General features: G+C 44.9%; 1 protein-coding gene across 2 annotated transcripts; it reads right to left on the bottom strand.

The window, feature by feature from the left end:
* Positions 1-1,136: 1,136 nt before the first annotated feature.
* Positions 1,137-16,282, bottom strand: Eef1aknmt (eEF1A lysine and N-terminal methyltransferase). 2 transcript variants are annotated; one of them, XM_028760983.1, is made up of 9 exons: positions 16,094-16,124; positions 15,792-15,977; positions 13,388-14,147; positions 11,825-12,021; positions 9,986-10,181; positions 6,535-6,702; positions 5,066-5,281; positions 3,095-3,226; positions 1,137-1,670 (listed from the first exon to the last, which is right to left on the bottom strand). In XM_028760983.1, exons 2-9 carry the CDS (start codon positions 15,942-15,944, stop codon positions 1,396-1,398), a joined length of 2,097 nt encoding a protein of 698 aa, XP_028616816.1. In that variant the 5' UTR covers positions 15,945-15,977; positions 16,094-16,124; the 3' UTR covers positions 1,137-1,395. The 2 variants fall into 2 exon arrangements, with proteins under 2 accessions (XP_028616816.1, XP_028616806.1); XM_028760973.1 differs by having other exon boundaries at positions 15,792-16,282.
* Positions 16,283-17,949: the final 1,667 nt, after the last annotated feature.

Here is a 17,949-nt window from a genome sequence, read left to right on the forward strand (position 1 = left end):
TCCCTGTAATTCAGTTGGCCTTTGGAAGCTAGGAAATCTAAGAAAACTAATCAGGTGCTCACCAGAATGAGAAGAAGAAGAAGAAAGTTTTGTAAGGAAAAACAGGTTTGTCCAGAGGGAAGAAGATGAGAGAATAATGGGCTGGGGAAATATAATCAAAGAACATTATATGTGTATGTAAAGAATAAAGTTTTTAAAAATTCACATACAGTCATTTGTCTAACATTAATGCAAAATCAAATCATCCTTGTTTTGTTTGTTTGTTTGTTTGTTTGTTGAGACAAACGTTTCTCTGTGCCTTGGCTGTCCTGCAACTCACTCTGTAGACCAGGCTGGACTCAATGGAGATCCACCTGCCTCTGCCTCTCAAGCACTGGGACTAAAGGTGTGTGGCACCATGCCCAGCAGCAAACCATTCTTTAGTGGGAAAGATGGGACATAGACAGTGACTGTCCGTAAAACCTTCTCTGCAGAAGCTAGTGAGTGTCCAAGGACTCAGATAAGGGGTTGAGTACAAGGCCAGCAGCTGGGGCACACACGGTCCTCAGTGGTACACATTTCCGTTGTGTGGGAAATGAAGCTGAAAACTGCCTCTTTCAATTATTATAAAAATACTTGAGATAAACCAACTTTCAAGGAAGAAAGTTTATTTGGCTTAGTGTGGAGGTTTCAGGCTACCAGTGAGCAGACCCATTTGTCGTCCTTGTGCCTGTGGTAAAGCAGAGCATCGTGAAAGGGAAGATTTGATGGGATAAGCTCTTCACATGATAGCAGCCAAAGACCAAGAGGCAGGCCAGTGTCCTAACGGCCCCTTCCAGGACACACTGGTGACCCAATTTCCATCTACAAAGTCCCTCCTCAAAGTTCTACCATCTTCTAAAGGAGCCACAGGGACTGGGGAGCCAGCTTTCAACATAGGACCTTCAGGAAGACATTAAATACCCACAACACCCCAATGCGCAACTGTAACTTGTCCTTGGTCTTCCTCAGCCTCCAGAAGCAGAGGTGACCAACCCTACTCTTCTGCCATAATCAGACTTTTTCTTTTGTTTTTCAAAAACAGGGTTTCTCTGCATAGAATTGGCTGTCCTGAACTCACTCTGTAGACCAGATTGGTCTTGAATTTATAAAGATCCATCTGCCTCTTCCCTCTGCCTCTCAAGTGCTGGGGTTAAAGGCCTGTGCTACCACCACCTGGCTTTCATAATCAGACTTTAAAAAAAAAAAATTAAACATCTATCACCCAGGTGCTGCCTCCCCTCTCAAAAGGTGGGAAGCATGTAGCTGATTATGTGACCAAGAAAACCTTGAGGTCGAAAAGTACTGTGCATCATGCTTTCCAGCCGCCCAGGAGTTCAAGTCAGTTTGGACAGAAAGTTTGCCTGGCCCCAGGGTTCACACAATCTTCACGGTCTTCAGCATATCTGACAGAACATAGGTGTCATCCCAACCCTGTCCAGGCTTCCTCAGGGTCCGCTCCAAAGCCTGGGCCATTTCCAGGAGCTCTGATGTAGCAAGTTTCTGTTCTGGATGCAGCTGACAAAACAGGATCTCATTCACTTCACCTTCAATTCGCCGGACATACAGGAGAGGGAAGGCTGCCTTGAGTCCAGCCAGCACTGAGTCCTTTAACCCCAAGTCCCGACACACAAGGTTAAGGATAAAGATACCTGTAGAGTAGGAAAGGAAGAGAAGACTGAGCACAGATCCAGAGACATGCATCAAGGAGAAAACAAAGTCCTGTAACAGGGAGGTGGGTGAATGAAGAAAGCCAGTAAATCTTGCAGAGATACAGCACTCAAAAGCATGAACATTGTGAATATGTGAAGTGTAAGAAAACTTCAGCCTTATTTCTTGATGTTTTCCACAGTATTACCATATTTTAATATTCTCCAGGCCTAAGAAATCTTTTCATAAAAAAGAAATTAATACCTTCCAGAAAAAAATAAACATCAATTCCACAAGGATGTTATATTCTTGACAAACACACACAAACACACACACACACACACACACACACACCCCACATGAGTATTTGCTATCCAGTGAGAAGGCCAAGGTTATCCTGACTTCTGGCAGTCAAGGTTCTAATCAACCCAGTACAGCAGAGGCCTTTAGAAATGCCAAATACCTAGGGGGATGAGGACAGAGGTTTCAAGTGACAAAGAACTAGAGCTCCAGCTCTGTCACCTTTCAAGTCACTCAACCTAAGTTCCCTCATCTGAAAGTGGGCTCCTGTGAATACTAAATAACACAAAGCCAAGAGCAGGGTATCTGGAAACCAATCGAGCGCTAGTGAGTCAGCAAGCTGCTTCAGTGTGAACCGCTACACTTCACCATGAACTGCTGCCATGATCTACAAAAGCTTAGCATCCTCACAAACCCTGCACAGCTCCAGCCCTACATAGCTACCTGCAAACATGGTTACCAGGTAGCACATTCCAGACTATTACCGGCAATACTACTTATATCACCTCAAACAGTGGTGCTGGACAAATGAACTCTAATCTAGCAGAGTCACATGATCCCAGCTAGCAGTAAAAATGGACAATACAAACACAATGCTATTATTGAATCTCACAAACCTCAGGTTGAGTGAAAGAGAGCAGACACTTTTAAGAATTTAATACATATGACTCTGTCTATATCAAGGACATAAACTAAGCTGTGATGACAGTTTAAGACTAACCCTTTAGAAAGGAAGAGTTACTGAGGAGATAAGGAGGTAGACTCCCAGAAACATCTGGGAAACATCTTCGTTTGGTGCTGGTAGATAATCAGTTTGGGAAAACTAAGCAAAGCACACATTTAAATGCAATTTTTATTAAAGAATGATTCATGTTTTATTTTTTATTTATGTGTATACATGTATGTGGGGAAAGTGCATGCTGTTAGTGCAGACACCTAGCATCCGGAAGAGGGCCTCAAGTCCTTGCAGCTGGAATTGGAGGCAGGTGATGTGGGTGCCAGGAACCTAACTGAATCCTCTGTGATAGCAACAAATGCTTTTAACTCTGTACTAACTCTCCAGCCCAAATAATTTGTTTTCAAAGGACCCTTCCTTCTTTCCCTTCCAGCCTCTGGTGTTTCTTACCGTCATGAGACAGGATGTTTTTGACTTTCTGCAGGAAACGTTGGTCCACAAATGCTGGGGGAGGACAGCTCATGCCCAGTGCTGGGTCCTTACTGTCTACGTCAAACATTATCACATCATAGTGAGGTCGTGCTGGGAAAGAGAAGAACGTGAGGCCTTGTCTTTAAAGGATAAGATGACATCATCTGCATTTCTATACACACCCTGCTCTGAACCCTGTTGTGAGCAGCTAAGTCTGAAAGACGACGTGAGTACTCTGCCTACTGAAGACACGAATGTCATGGTTTAGACCAGTCTTTCTCATCAAAATTTAAACTATCCTACAGTACAGGTGAACGTTCCTCTGAATCTAGAAGTGCCTTCCAAAGACAGATATGAATAGGCTCATTTCGACATGAATGATACATGCTATGCTTGTGGTTTTTAATGCTGGAAGAAATGAGTATCACCTTGGGAAGTTTCTACATACTTGGAGAATGTAGGCTGCACACCCAGCCATGTCAAATCCCCAGGGCAGTGCAAGAAGATATGAGAGAAGCTGAGAAGCCTGTGGTATTTTTTGTCGGCTCACTAGGTAAATCAAAAAGTATAATCAAACCTGAGACCCAGTTACCTAGCCAAAGCAGCTCTAGGCCTTTAAGGGCTGACCAAGCATACAGTTGCTGTAAGCAGCATCATAGGATCCTACAGATAATGTTGTAGGAGTAAGAGACCTATAGAATCTGGCACTTTAAAGAAAAGTAATGTGTACTTTATCCTAGGTCCAAGGTACAAAGTAAAGAAACACTGCACTAGCATTTCACAACCTCACACGGCTGACATTTTGGACAGAAGATTTTCTGTCCAAAGTGGTAGTAACTTTCCCTCCAATTTGTGACATCCATCTTGGCAGACCTTGCCAAATGTCCCTGAGGCTGGAAGTCACTGATTTGTGCAAATGCAGTTGTACTCTATTTCTGACTTCATGTACAGCTGAATGATTTATTTTTTAAAAAAAAAAGAAAAACGAAAACAATCTCAACATATGCTCTATCTTTTCTTCCTTTTCTTTCCTTTTTTTTAAAAAATTGGATATTTTATTTACATGTCAGACGTTATCCCCTTTCCCCACTTCTGCCCCCCCCAAAACCCATCCCATCCCCCTCCTTCTGCTTCTATGAGGATGTGCCCCCACCCACTCCCACCTCCCCACCCTCAAATTCTCCCACACTGGAGCATCTAGCCTTCACAGGACCAAGGACCTCCTCTCTCACCTATGCCCGACAAGGCCATCCTCCCCTACATATACAGCTGGAGCCATGGGTCCCTCCCTATGTGCTCCCAGGATGATGGTTTAGACCCTGGGAGCTCTGGTTGGTTGGTATTGTTGCTCTCCTCATGGGGCCACAAACCCTTTCAGCTCCTTCAGTCTTCTCTCTAATGCCTCCATTGGGAACCCTGTGATCAGTTCAATGCTTAGCTGTGAGCATCTGCCTCTGTATATGTCAGACTCTGCCAGACCTCTAAGGAGACAGCTATATCAGGCTCCTGTCAGCATGCACTTCCTGACATCCACATCAGCGTCTGCCTTTGGTGACTGCACATGGGATGGATACTCAGGTGGAGCAGTCTCCAGATGGCCCCTCCTTCAGTTTCTGTCCACATTTTGTCTCCGTATTTGTTCCCATGAGTATTTTGTTACTCCTCTAAGAAGGACCGAAGCACCCACACTTTGGTCTTCCTCAAACTCCAGCTTCCTTGAATTGGCAGGAAGTGGCAAGGCTACAAGATCAGAAGGTAGGACTAATGCTCTGTTTTATTGGTTGCCACACCCAAGAAAAGCTAAATCCATAGCCAAATGAGCAGACAGGTGAAGGGCTGACAAGATGTGGATGGCCCCTCCTGGAGATGAACTTGAGAGACCCCTGCAGGCCTGGCAACCTTGGACTATCATTCTGTAGCTAACATTCCTCCACATGCTCTCAGCAGTACCTTCTCCTCCTGCCAGGCTGGTAATGTAGTCAAGACCATCTGCAATGTGAACCTTCATCCGGTCACTCTGTGAGAAGCCAAACCACTGGGTGGCCACTTCCAACATGGAGGGGTCAATCTCAACAGCATCAATCCGGGACTTCGGGAAATGATCATGAACGAAGAGAGGGAGGCTACCCCCACCCAGGCCCACCACCAACAATGCCAATGGAGTCTCTGTAATAAAAGAAGAGAATTTCATTTTGTGATCTAGTTACGGAAAAGTTCTGTATAGGGAGAACAAAAAAGGGAGTTAAGATTGTAGTTCTGCCCAGTGATAAACGCAAGGACCTAGCCTCCCTGTCTCATCCTAGAACCTGAGAAGTCTCCTGACATTTGACCTTTCTATCCTGGCCTCATTTTGACCAGATTAGGACATGAAGCATATGCTATGTAATTGGCTGACACACTGGCGAGAGCTCCTTGAGAGTTACTGGATCTATTCCCATCCCAGAAACTGAGGCACAATCTTACTCAGAGCCATAAAGCACTATGAATGCAACGTCCCTAGCCCAGCTCCTAACTCAAGGGGCCAAAACTACCTTTTCAGACACCCCAACAAAGTAAAAATAATCCACTCAAGTTCTTTAAAGCACAGAAAATAAACACCCAAATCCCAGCCCTAAGCACAGAGAACCACAGTAATAACAAGAGTACTAAAGAAAGAAAACAAACAAGCCAACTAAAAGGGGCTAGACCCCACAATTAAATCAGCACAGTTAGGGAATTCAGGTGAACTCGTCCATGAGTGAACACATCAAGCTTCTTAGTAATGACAAAATTATCATTTTAACTATAATTAAGATTTATATTTTGAGCCAGATGGTGGTGGTGCACACCTTTAAAACCCAGTACTTGGGAGGCAGAGGCCATCAGATCTCTGTGAGTTCAAGTCCAGCCTAGGAGTCCTGGAACAGAGTGAGTTACACTCTGTGGAACAGGTTCCACAGAGAAATCCTGTCTCACAAAAGGAAAAAGAAAACAACCAAACAAAGGAATTACATTTTGTGCTCAAATAAGTCACTATCAAAAAGTCATATAATACCCAATGCCGTTGGAAACGAGATGAGATAAATGTGCCATCCAGTTAACATGATTATACACACGTGAAAATTTACAAATAACTTAAAATTTTATGGATAACTTGAAATCTGTAAGCTTCACATACCTTACTGAATATATTTTATACTTTAATTTTAAAGCAAAATAACAAAAACAAAAACCCTTATACCCCAACATAGGCAGCTATTTCAAGATGGCAGGCTGTTTGAGACAAGTTACCTCCAAGATCATTAATGGGGACCTGGCCAAGATGAGGGAGGATGGAAACTGATGGCATCTATCAGTGTCATCTGTCAGATGGCTACATAGCAACATGCTCACTTGTGCAGGCTGACACACCCTGACTGTAGAAGGCACTGCCATCTTACCTAAGAGCAGCTCTGGGTTTCTCAGCAGGGCAAGGCCAGCAATCATGGCTTTATGGTGTTCACAACAGAGGTAATTCTTATCGATGGACTGCCCTGGGGCAGGCGGGAAGTCCTCAGAAATATCAGCAGGTCGCTGTTTCTTCTTGTCCTTTTTCCGTTTCTTCTGGGCTAAAAAAGTGAGTCTCATTACTGAAGTCCCATGCTACCAAGGCTAGTCCTTGGAAATCAAGGGTAATGCTAGCAACAGGGTGCTGCAGCAGCTTTAAACAGACTCAAAGAGCCAATTCTAAAGAAAGCAGATTGGTTGCCATCATACAGAAGGCCTGAAATTGGGTATTAAGGAAATATTTATATCATAGAAACTGGCAAGTTCTACAAATCAGACTCTCTCACAAAGACACAGCTGTTTTAACATTCACCATACAACACTACATACCAAGTGGCCAGAAAAGGTACACAGGAAAGGCACATTCAAAACCTGGAGTAACCAAAGGACCTTCCTTCTGCAGCTGTAGGACCAGGGACAAGAGGGAAGCTGGCTTATTATTCTTTTACAAAAATGTAAAGTCACTACTACCTTCTCAACACCAATTACTACACCAACACTTTTTACTCTTAGCGCCTCTCATCACTGCTTCCACTTCTTTGTCTGTGAAGGAACTGTGCATTTCTGGTATTCAATAAAGGACCCAGTTATTAGGTGGTGCAGGTTAAGACATGAACTTAAGACTGCTTGTCTCCCTTGTCTATCACCTTCCTACTATCTCCTAGACAGCACACTACACCAGCCCATCAAAAAGGAAATCAGTAAAGTTTATCTATCTTGTTGGTTTTCTCCAAGAACCAGCTCTTGGTTTCTTGATTCTTCATATTGTTCTCTTTGTTGCCAATTGATTGATTTCAGCCCTGAGTTTATTTCCTCCCATCTACTCCTCTTGGGTGTGTTTGCTTGGTTTTTCTAGAGCTTTCAGATGTACTTTTAATTCATTAGTATGAGAACTCTCCAATGTCTTTAAGAAGGCACTTAGTGCGTTATGAACTTTCCTCTTAGCACTGCTTTCACGGTGTTCCAAAAGTTTGGGTATGTTATGCCTTCATTTTCAATGAATTCTAGAAAGTCTTTAATTTCTTTATTTGTTCCCTGACCCAGTGATCACTGAGTAGAGAGTTGTTCAGTTTCCATGAATATGTAGGCTTTGTGTTGTTGAAGTCCAGCTTTAATCGATGGTGATCTGGCATGATGCAAAGAGTTATTTCAATCTTCTTGTATCTACTGAGGTTTGCTTTGTGACTGATTATATGGTCAATTTTGGAGAAGGTTCCATGAGGCGCTGAGAAGAAGGTATATTCTTTTGTGTTTGGGTGAAATGTTCTGTAGATATCTGTTAGTTTCATTATCTGTTTAGTTTCTGTCTCGATGACCTCTCCATTGGTGAGAGTGCCATGTTGAAGTCACCCACTATTAACGTGTGGGGTTCAATGTGTGACAATGTTGGGCAGTGGTGGTGCACTCAGGAGGAGGAGGCAGAAGGATCTCTGAGTTCAAGGGCAGCCTGGTCTACACAGTGAGTTCCAGGAAAGCCAGGGCTACATAGAAGAAAGCCAGCCTCAAAAAAAAACAAAAACAAAAAAGCCCAGAAACTTGACAATGAAAAAACATGAAACTCAAACTGAAAAGAACAAATTTTTTTCTTCAGCAATTTGAGGTGCAGGACAAGATTATCATAAGCTGCAGGCAGAATTACCAAATGAGAGCTGTGAGCCTGCAAGCATGGAACATGCTCTAAAGGCAAATCATTCTAACAGTACTGGACATGGGTGAATCCAGGACCTCAGGACCTCAGGAGTCTGAATTCTCCTTCCAACTTCTTCCAGCCTTGCTGAGAGGACAGCATGGTCAAGCAAAAACAATGACTGGGAATCAAGGCACCTAATTTCAGATTTCTCTTTTTTTTTTTTTTGGTTTTTTTGAGACAGGGTTTCTCTGTGTAGCCCTGGCTGTCCTGGAACTCACTCTGTAGACCAGGCTGGCCTCGAACTCAGAAATCCATCTGCCTCTGCCTCCCAAGTGCTGGGATTAAAGGCGTGTGCCACCACCACCCGGCATCACATTTCTCTGTGACCAAAATGAAGCTATACTTGAGAAGAGGAGAACAGGAACATTTACTTTTTAATCTAAAGTAATTTTTTTAGACAAACCTCATTCTGTAGTCCTGTCTAGCGAGGAAACTGCTTTGTAGGCCAAGCTGGCCTGCAATGCTCTTCTGCCTTCTGAGTACTGGGATTAATTCGATAGACCATCAAGGCCAGGTTAGTCTACTCTAAATGTATGATTTTAAACTGGTCACTAGACAGGCAGGCAGATAGGCAGGCAGGCAGGCAGCGATAATACAAACAGACATAGCCAGGGAACAAGAGCAGGTAAAACAAACTAGTGATTTCTCTACTGCTGAGATATTTATGTAACATAATAGACATACTTAAGAGTGCTCCTGAGTGGTCAAGAACACTGGCTGCTCTTATAAAAGAACAGAGTTCGGGTCCCAGCACCCACACCAGACAGCTCATAGCTGCCTGTTAATTCTAGCTCGGGGACCTAATGCTTTCTTTGGGCCTCCACAGGGCACCTGTATCACACGCATGCAAGTGTGCACACATACAAACACACAAAAAAAACTTTTTTACTTAAAAACAAAGTAAGCCATAGAAAAAGAAAATGAGTGCACCTGAGGGAAGTCTGGATCTCACTGGCCAATACTGAAACATTAGGCAGCTGTGACCACATTCATTAAAATATAAAATAAATTCAAATTCAAGCCAGTGTGGTGGCTTATGCCTGTAATTTCAGCTTAGGAGACAGAGGCAGGACTGCTGAAAGTTCAAGACCACCCTAAAGAGTGCCACTATCTTAAAAATAAAATACATAAATAAGTAAGAACCAATTTTTAAAAGACATCAGTCACACCAACCATATTCCATGTGCTCGGCAGCCATTTGTAATTCGGGGTTACCATACTGGAAGCTCAGGAGGTAAGCATTTTCTTCATAGCCCACAGTTCCAGTGCTGGGATAGATGGCAGCTAAGGCACCTCCCTCTAGATCCCTTTGAAACAGCTTCATCTTACAGAGGGACAAAAGGATGGAGGAGGAGCAACTTATAAGACAGAGTCCCTTTACCCTGAGGCACTAAAGCCATTACCTGGCTTATTCAGCCTCACCATTCCTGTTCCCTATCGTCTCTGAGCTAGGTGTTGCTCACAGCGTGAACAAACACTACTGTTTGCTTATCTCCACTAGTACCCTGCCCAGACCGGGAGAAAGGAGAACCCAGAGAGCCCTGGGCCTCCAGTCATAGATCCAGGTCTGCCCTCCAGCTTGGCTGAGTTCTCAGTTCTTCTGAATACTCATCCACCTCCAGCTGGGTTCCATGATCACATCTGCGATTCCTCACCTCTGTGAGACACATCCTTCAGCAGCCTGGCTTCCGACTGCACCACGTTCCTGTTGCTGAGGAAGATGAGGCGCCGAAAGTACCGCCTGTCTTCCCCTTGCACGTCCTCAATGACATAGTCACCACTCAAGACACTGTGGTCTTGGTGCTGAACAGTCCGGACCCCAATGTCCCCGCCCACAGACAGGAAGGGCACCTAAAGGAGACAGAGATATGACAAAAACATCAGCTCAATTAACAAGCATGTGATGTTCTCCACCCTGCTTTGGTGTAAGCATGAGGACTTCCCCACGTCAAGGACAGCACAGCTCCAAAGACTTACCTTTCTACTCCAGTGCCCTTCTGGCCCTTTCGAAAGAGCTCGACTAGAGGTTTGCTTCACTTTAGAAACTCAGATGAACTCATAGAGATCCCCTAACCACTACAGACCTGCACCTGGTGCTGCCCAAGAAAGAAGTAAGATTTCCATCAGTAAGCACATGGATTCCCCAGAGCCCAAGACAATAACAAATGAGAGAGAATTATCCGGAAGGAGCTGTAATGTGTGAAAAGGAATCTGGACAAGAACAGAAACAACAAAAGCTCAGGGGAAACAACAACTCCTCCATTCCCCAACTCAGTCTCATCTCTGGCCCGTCAGTCCACATCTCAGGAGAAGAGTAGATCCCCTAAACTTGCTCCCTCCCTCCCTTACTTCTGTCTCTTAAGGAGCTCATCGGCGTATTCTCTGTCAGTAATTCCTGCCCTTGCAGATCTAGTGACGAGAGAAGCTCTCCAGAGAATCTAGGCCTTCGTGAGATGAATCTCTCTAGTTGATAACAATCCCAGAGTGTGACAAAACAAACAAACCAGAATCATGGTCAGCCCAGTGGACAGGACCACAGGATAGGAACCTAAGTAGATCCATCACTATCACGCTGACCCTCCGAAGCCCTTCTCTAGAGTCCAGTTCTTACAGCAGACCTGTCATTTTTTTGTGGTGACAGATGCCAACTGGTAAAGCCACTTCTTAGTAGAACTTTGTTTCCTTTCCAGCAATGCTAACATCCTGAAGTGAGCTGGTTGGGTCCTCTCTCTTTTATATCCTCATGTGTCCTGAGACACAAAACAACTAGGGAAGTCCATTTCAAACGTGGGGAGGAGGGGCTGGAAAAATGGCTCAGGGGTTAAGAGCACAGGCTGCTCTTCTAGAAATCCTGGGCTCCGTTCCCAGTAGCCACAAGATGGCAGGTTGCAACTGTCTATAACTGTAGTCTAATGGGATCTGATGCTCTCTCCTGGTGTACAGACATACATGCAGAGGAAAGATCCATATACATAAAATACATAACTAAATCTTTTCTTTTTGAAAAATGAAAAAAACAAAAAAAAAACCACAGGCCCAACCTCAACACCTAGAGTGGCTCATCCCTGACAGGGATTCTCCAGACTATGGTCAGGCTCTAGTCCTAATTTTCTTCTTTAATTTTTTTATAATAATTTATTATTATTTAATGCACACTGATGTATTGCTGGCATATGTCTGTATGAGGGTGCTAGATCCCCTGGAACTAGAGTTATAAACAGTTGTGAGCTGCCATGTGGGTGCTGGGAATTGAACCCAGGTCCTCTGGAAGAGTAGCCAGTGCTCATAACCATAGAGCCATCTCTCCAGCCTCTCAATTATGTTAGCATACAAAGTAATGGGTTTCATCATGGCCTCTTTATGATCTCTGTCATTATACTTTGTTCTCATTTGTTACTGTCCCTGGTCCTAGCCTTTTAAAGGCTCCTGCTGCCTTTCCTGGATACCAGTGGGACTCCAGAAACCTGTGAGAGCTGCTGTCAAAGTTTCAGTACCTGCTGGGGAGGCATCCCAACTGGGGCCAGCTCCATGACTCTGGTTGACAACTCTGCCTGAATGCTTTCCATGCCATCATACTGCTGGCCTCGATGAAGAGCCACTGTGACCAGCCTCCTGAAGCCCGCACTGGCTGCCAGCTGCTTCCGGCCCTCTTCCATGCCAAAGAGCCACTCAGTCTCGCGACCCTGGGGTACTGGAATAGACAAAATTGGTTCAAGGGAATGCTGGTGAAATGTTCAAGCCCCACAATCAATATGTCCACATGGCAGAGCCAGTCACTGCTCAGGACCAGCTCCCTTCCTGTGACTCACTGAGAGGTTAGCAATTCCCAAAACAAAGCAACCCATCAAACATGAAGCAGGACTAGGGGTGATACAAGTGTGGGTATGTCTGAAGGGAGGGGAGACAGGCAAAGAACACATACATACATATATACACACACACACACACAAATGCACATGCGCACACACAAAACAGATAGTGCTGTTTTTCCATGCAGGCCTAACTCCAAGCTGTTTACAAATACAAATAATGGAATCCTCACAATGGCCCAAGATGAACGGGCACTATTTCCAACTTTGAAAATGAGGAAAGAGAAACACAGAACTTAAACTACTTGTCTAAGTACATACTGCTAGCGGATGCAAAGCTCAACTCAAACTGGATGGTCTAGCCCATTGCCGTGCTCCTATCCGCTCCTCTGTTCACTGAGGTGGGACAGTAAGGATTATGAAATACTTGGAAAGGTGGCTCAGTTCTCAAGAAACAGATTTCCAACATAACCACACCTTGCATTCACCTAGAACGTTCACATTTCTTCACTTCTCCAACTCTTCTCATCCCGCCATCCCTCTGGCACCTTTGCTTCTTTACACAGCAACAGCTGACATTCATACAGCACTTACCACACGGCCAGCATCACTTCTAAGAGAGTTTACACTTCCCAACTATTCAAGAGTCGCAGTTCCATTTCATTTACAGGGAAAATAAGGCACACAGGAAATAGTCACCTTTGCTGTGTCACATCACCAGGAAGTACCTAAAACTGGGACTGGATCCCAAGAGTCTGTGGCAGAGCTCCATCCTGCCTGCTACCTCGTACTGCCTCCTTAAGTCTGCAGAGTGGCTTTCCTCCTGGTGTCCAACATAGCACATGCTGGCTAGAACTCAGCCAAGATATCTGAGCTGGCACCGACCAGCCCAGCCCTGCCTCCATCAATCCACTTCACCGAGGAACTAACCTTGCTACGCAATGTGTAACGGGTCTAAATCTACACTTACTACCTCCTGCCTACAACCTCCATTCTCAAACTTCGTTAAGCTTTTAGAATGGACTATAAGAACAAGTTCAAGTCTAAGTTGGTTCCAGAGAGCTATTACTCCCTCTTCATTAGACCTTGGCTAATATAACCTTAAGATAAAAACAGGAATGATATACCCATTTACCAATACCCAAGCCCAGCCCCAGCAAGCCAGCCCTTCCAGGGGGAAAGGCAAAGTAAGCCCTAGCCCCGTAAGACAGCCCTTCCAGGGAAAGAGGCAGAGCAATCCCAACTCACTGATGAAAATGGCAAAATGATTGTCCCTCGATGGTTTCACAGTGGGGTTGTCCACCACGTGGAGGGTGTAGCGTGGCTCCCCCGTGTCCCCATTGCACAAGTCCAGGGACACACTCCCCAGCCCGGCTTTGCGGCGCAGCTGACTACACAGCCAAGCATAGTGCTGCCGCTCCTGCACGGCCTCGGCCAGCCGATCGGCACTCTCCAGCCGTACAGGCTTGCCCTGCTCCTGAGTACACAGCTCAAAGATCTGAAGGGCAGAGCCAGGGACTGGCCTGAACTTGGTCATGACGAAGGCAAAGACAGGCAGGGAGAACCGAGGCTCTGCTTCAGACACCTGGTCCTGGCTGTTGGCCACTTGGTGTACCCTCACCATCCACCCCTCCCGAGAGAAGTGACCCACTGCTTTCTTCAGGATGTGAGCCTGAGCCAGGGAGATGCAGAGGTAGCGACCCCCCACCTGCAGGACACGGCCAACCTCAGCCAGCATCCTGTCCACCTGACGCAGAGTCTTCTCCTCCTCATCTGTCAGGACAGCGTCCAGTGTACCCTTATCCAACACCACCTGGAATGCGGCATCAGGAAACTCCATCTGGGTCATGTCCATCTTCAAGAAACTCATGTGGGGCCGTCGGCTGGCATTGCGTTCTTTCATTTGCTTGATGACAACCTCACTGATGTCGATGTTCACTATATCCTGATAGCCCACATCATAGAGTTGTTCACTGAGCTCTGAGTTGCCACAACCGATCACAAGCACCTGGAGGGAAAAAAAAACACTAAAGTGACCAAGGCAAAGAAATACACTTCAGATATCTCAACGACTAAAAAGTCTCACTTTGGCTATTTCATATTCTCCAAAGACAGAGGTTCTACTGTGAGGAGAAAGAAGTACTCCAATTAACTCTAGAAGCCATCTTGAAACTAGCAAGGCAGGCGCATGCAATCCACTACGCCCAGCATAGCCATGCCTGGAATCCAAAACAAAATTGTAAACGTTCTTAAAATACTGTGGGTTTTTTTTATTTTTTATTTTGGTAATCTCTCTCTCTCTCTCTCTCTCTCTCTCTCTGTGTGTGTGTGTGTGTGTGTGTGTGTGTGTGTGAGAGAGAGAGAGAGACTTGGTTGCCTGAGTCTTGTAGATGACAACCTCTTCTTACAATGTCAAAAGCTAGACACACCTGGGAGGAATTCTCTACTCCAAACGGTATATTGCCACAATAAAGGTCATGTGAGAACAGGCTGTGTGATGTGCACTATTCAAAACTTTAATGTGCCGCTTGGGAGATGGCTCAGGAGGTTAGAGCAACTTCTGCTCTTGCAGAGGACCCAAGTCCAGTTCTCAGCACCCACACAGCACAGCTCATGATTGGCCTAGAACTCCATTTCCAGGGAATTTGGTAGCCTCTTTTGGCCTCCACAACCTCTTGTACTCACATGCTGCACATAAACCCAGGCAGGCAAACATACATCTACATAATAAGGGAATCTTTGTTTTGAAGTTTGTAAGAAGTTGCAAAATCCAAAACCCACGTTGCAACCTCGTTTTTTACCGTTAAAAATGTAGGCTGACTGAACTGTTTCTGACCACCCATACTTCCTATTTCCAGACAATAAACTACAGTTTGTGAGGATTCGGAACCTGCTCTCATCCCAGATTCCATCTCATGCTATTTAGCTATTTCTCTGAAGCCAAACCTAAAATAAAAATTGATGTCTCTCTTTGTGGCACATTCTCCCATTTATCCTTCAAAAATTCGGTTGTTACCATCTCTAGAGGGAAAAACATAGTTCTGTGAGAAGTGAGTAAGCCCTGGTGCCAGACAGACCTGCTTTTAAATCTCCATTTGACCACCTACTACATGTGTGCCCTCTAATATTCACCTAAAAAAAATATATATGCACAACTACCCACCTGAATTTGTCGAGAATAAAAGGCCTGAGCATAACAGACTTCCCTACCGCCGCTACAACGCCCCCACACCTACTATTTAACTTGGAATTTAACTTGAAACTTTTCACTTTCAGAGTGTGTGCAGTTTATGCCTTCCTGCTCCTGGAGCTTGCCGGCCGGGCACAATGCCTGAAATTTGATGACCACTCGGCAGTGACTTAATAGACATATATACCAATTAAGCCCCACAACGCTGCCTACTCTACACTTGTGCACCGTGACACAACACCCTTTCTGTCTTCAGATGAAGTCACCATTCCAAAACGGATTAAGGATGAAGTTTTAACTGAAAATCTTTAAAAGGCTATTTTTAAGGTTGTCATTTAGCCAAAATGCTAGACAGAATCCTAAAATTACGGATTCGAGTGGGGTCCCCACGCCTGCCTGTCTCCTAAATTTAGGATTGCTATCTTCAGTCCCCACAGAGGGCCGCCTGGCCGCACGCCTTACCTTTTCCTTGGGCTTGATGTATTTGTGCAGCACCTCGCATAGCTCCAGATAGGTTCCATACCATTCGAAAGCTTTCCTTCCTCGCTGCTGGAAGAACTTCTCCCAGTAGTCAGCAGAGCCAAACTCCTTGGAGCTTTTAGGTAAGAGATTCATGTTCCCACCGTGAGCTGCGCCTTAAGACTGCTCCTGGTGACAGATCACCCCAGGAAGCACCGGGATGCAGCAGTGAGAATCTTACCCACTACAGACCCCATAGATTCATTCTGCACTCAAATCCCAACCGAACGCACGCACGAACGTACCACTGAGCTTGCCACGCGCCGCCCCCTCTTTTTGCACCCTCAGTCTGCGCCCCACGTGTAGCAGCCCCACGCTCCGGCAGCTACTCTCAGAACCCAGAAACCATATCCGGGCAAGAGGTCTTGTGATTGGTCAGGCGCCCAAACCAAGCCAGTAACTCATTGGTCACTGCGTCTCATTCCTGGCACTTCATTAGCTGGGACTCTGTCTCGGGGACTTGATCATAGGCGCCGCGCTCTACCCAAGCGGTAGAAGTGGGCGGGGCGTCCTGCGGGACTCCGGGCGGAAGAGGATGACTTCCGGGAGCCGGGAGCGGCTGCGCGCGCAGCCTCTGTGAGCCGCGCTCTATCTCCAGCTGAGGGCTTGTTGATAATGGAGCTGCCCTGCGCAGGAACAGGGGTCTCAGGATCTCTTGTTCAGGAAAACGTGAGCTCATCTCCTCTCCCCGGACTTACTTTGCCACCATTCTTGGTCAATTCAGAGGAAAATGACTTGACTACTTTTTCTGCCCCAAAATACAGGGCTCTGCTATCAATACAGTAACAACGTTGAATTTCAGGAGGAAAGATTTAACCGATAATTAAGAAGTGCCTCCTCCCTTTTCCCCTCCCCTCGCCCCTCAAAACACAGTAACCATTATGAAGATGCTCATTTTATCATTGGCTTCCTTAAATTGTCATTCTGATGTCAGTTGTAAAGACACATTTTATGTGTCTGATGAACAATACCATCCTTTTAAATGTTCGTTTTATGAAACTATCCCAAGGAAGTTCCTAGTGAAGAGCTGCTTTTGAAAAGACGATGGAAGAAACAGCTTTCACGATAAAGGAATAAAAGATGGAGCTCAAATATGAGTGACCATAGCCCAGGAACACAGATTTAGGTTCCTGAAATACCATGTATCCATGAGGTAGCAATTGCATGCACTACTAACAACACAGAAAGTAGTAAGATGGGACACTTGCAAATCCATTGGTGAGTGTATTGTAAGATGATTACAACCAAGCAGGAAAAACTAGAGGTCTATTCATACTTTCCGAAGATCTTACCTAAGGATCACAAAAGATGTTGCCAAGTACAGAGGAGGACACTAAATAACTATTAAAGGGCCTGAAGATATCCTAGGATAATATGGCTCTGGAATTGCAACCTTTTAACTTCTTCACATCATTGAAGTTGCAATCAATGAAACTTTGAGGACATAGCTCCATTCCAGAGATTCTTTTTCACAGCCTACACACACAGTGCTAGCACAGACACTGAACAAACATAAGTTTTAAAGTAATCTTCAAACATTTCAGAATCATCTATTGGACTTGTTTTTATTGAAGAAAGTTTCATATGATATAGTCTGATCGTGGTTTCTCCTCTCCACAACTTGTCCCTGCTCTTCCCCACCTCCTCAACTCCATGACCTTTCTCTCTAAATAAAACACACAGTAGTTTGTTTTTTTTTTTTTTTAATATCTTTAATACCAGCATTTGGGAAGCAGAAGCAGGTGGATCTCTGAGTTTGAGGCCAGTCTGGTCTACAAGCAAGTCCAGGCCAGCCAGGGCTTATTACACAGAAAAACCCTGTCTCAAAAAAAAATAATAATAACATTATTATTATTATCATTATTATTATTATTATTTATAGAGTTCTGCCTGCATGTATGTCTACATGCCAGAAGAGGGCAGCAGATCTCATTATAAATAGTTATGCGTCACCATGTGGTTGCTGGCAATTGAACACTCAGGACCTCCAGAAAAGCACCCAGTGCTCTTAACCTCTGAGCCATCTCTCCAGACCAAAACACACAGAATTAAACAATGAAAGAATGAAGAAAAAACACACAAAGAGAAACTACCCATCAAA

The sequence above is a fragment of the Grammomys surdaster genome, unplaced genomic scaffold, assembly GCF_004785775.1.
Source record: "Grammomys surdaster isolate TR1022 unplaced genomic scaffold, NIH_TR_1.0 130, whole genome shotgun sequence".
Taxonomy (NCBI): domain Eukaryota; kingdom Metazoa; phylum Chordata; class Mammalia; order Rodentia; family Muridae; genus Grammomys; species Grammomys surdaster.

Bases quoted from the DNA above. Each gene is read 5' to 3' on its own strand.
- Eef1aknmt (XM_028760973.1), bottom strand. From the start codon at position 15,944: ATGAATCTCTTACCTAAAAGCTCCAAGGAGTTTGGCTCTGCTGACTAC. The intron at 14,148-15,791 runs GTAAGGCGTGCG...TTTTCCCTCCAG, and splicing joins ACATCAAGCCCAAGGAAAAG to GTGCTTGTGATCGGTTGTGG. The intron at 1,671-3,094 runs GTAAGAAACACC...CCTACTCTACAG, and splicing joins AAACATCCTGTCTCATGACG to GTATCTTTATCCTTAACCTT.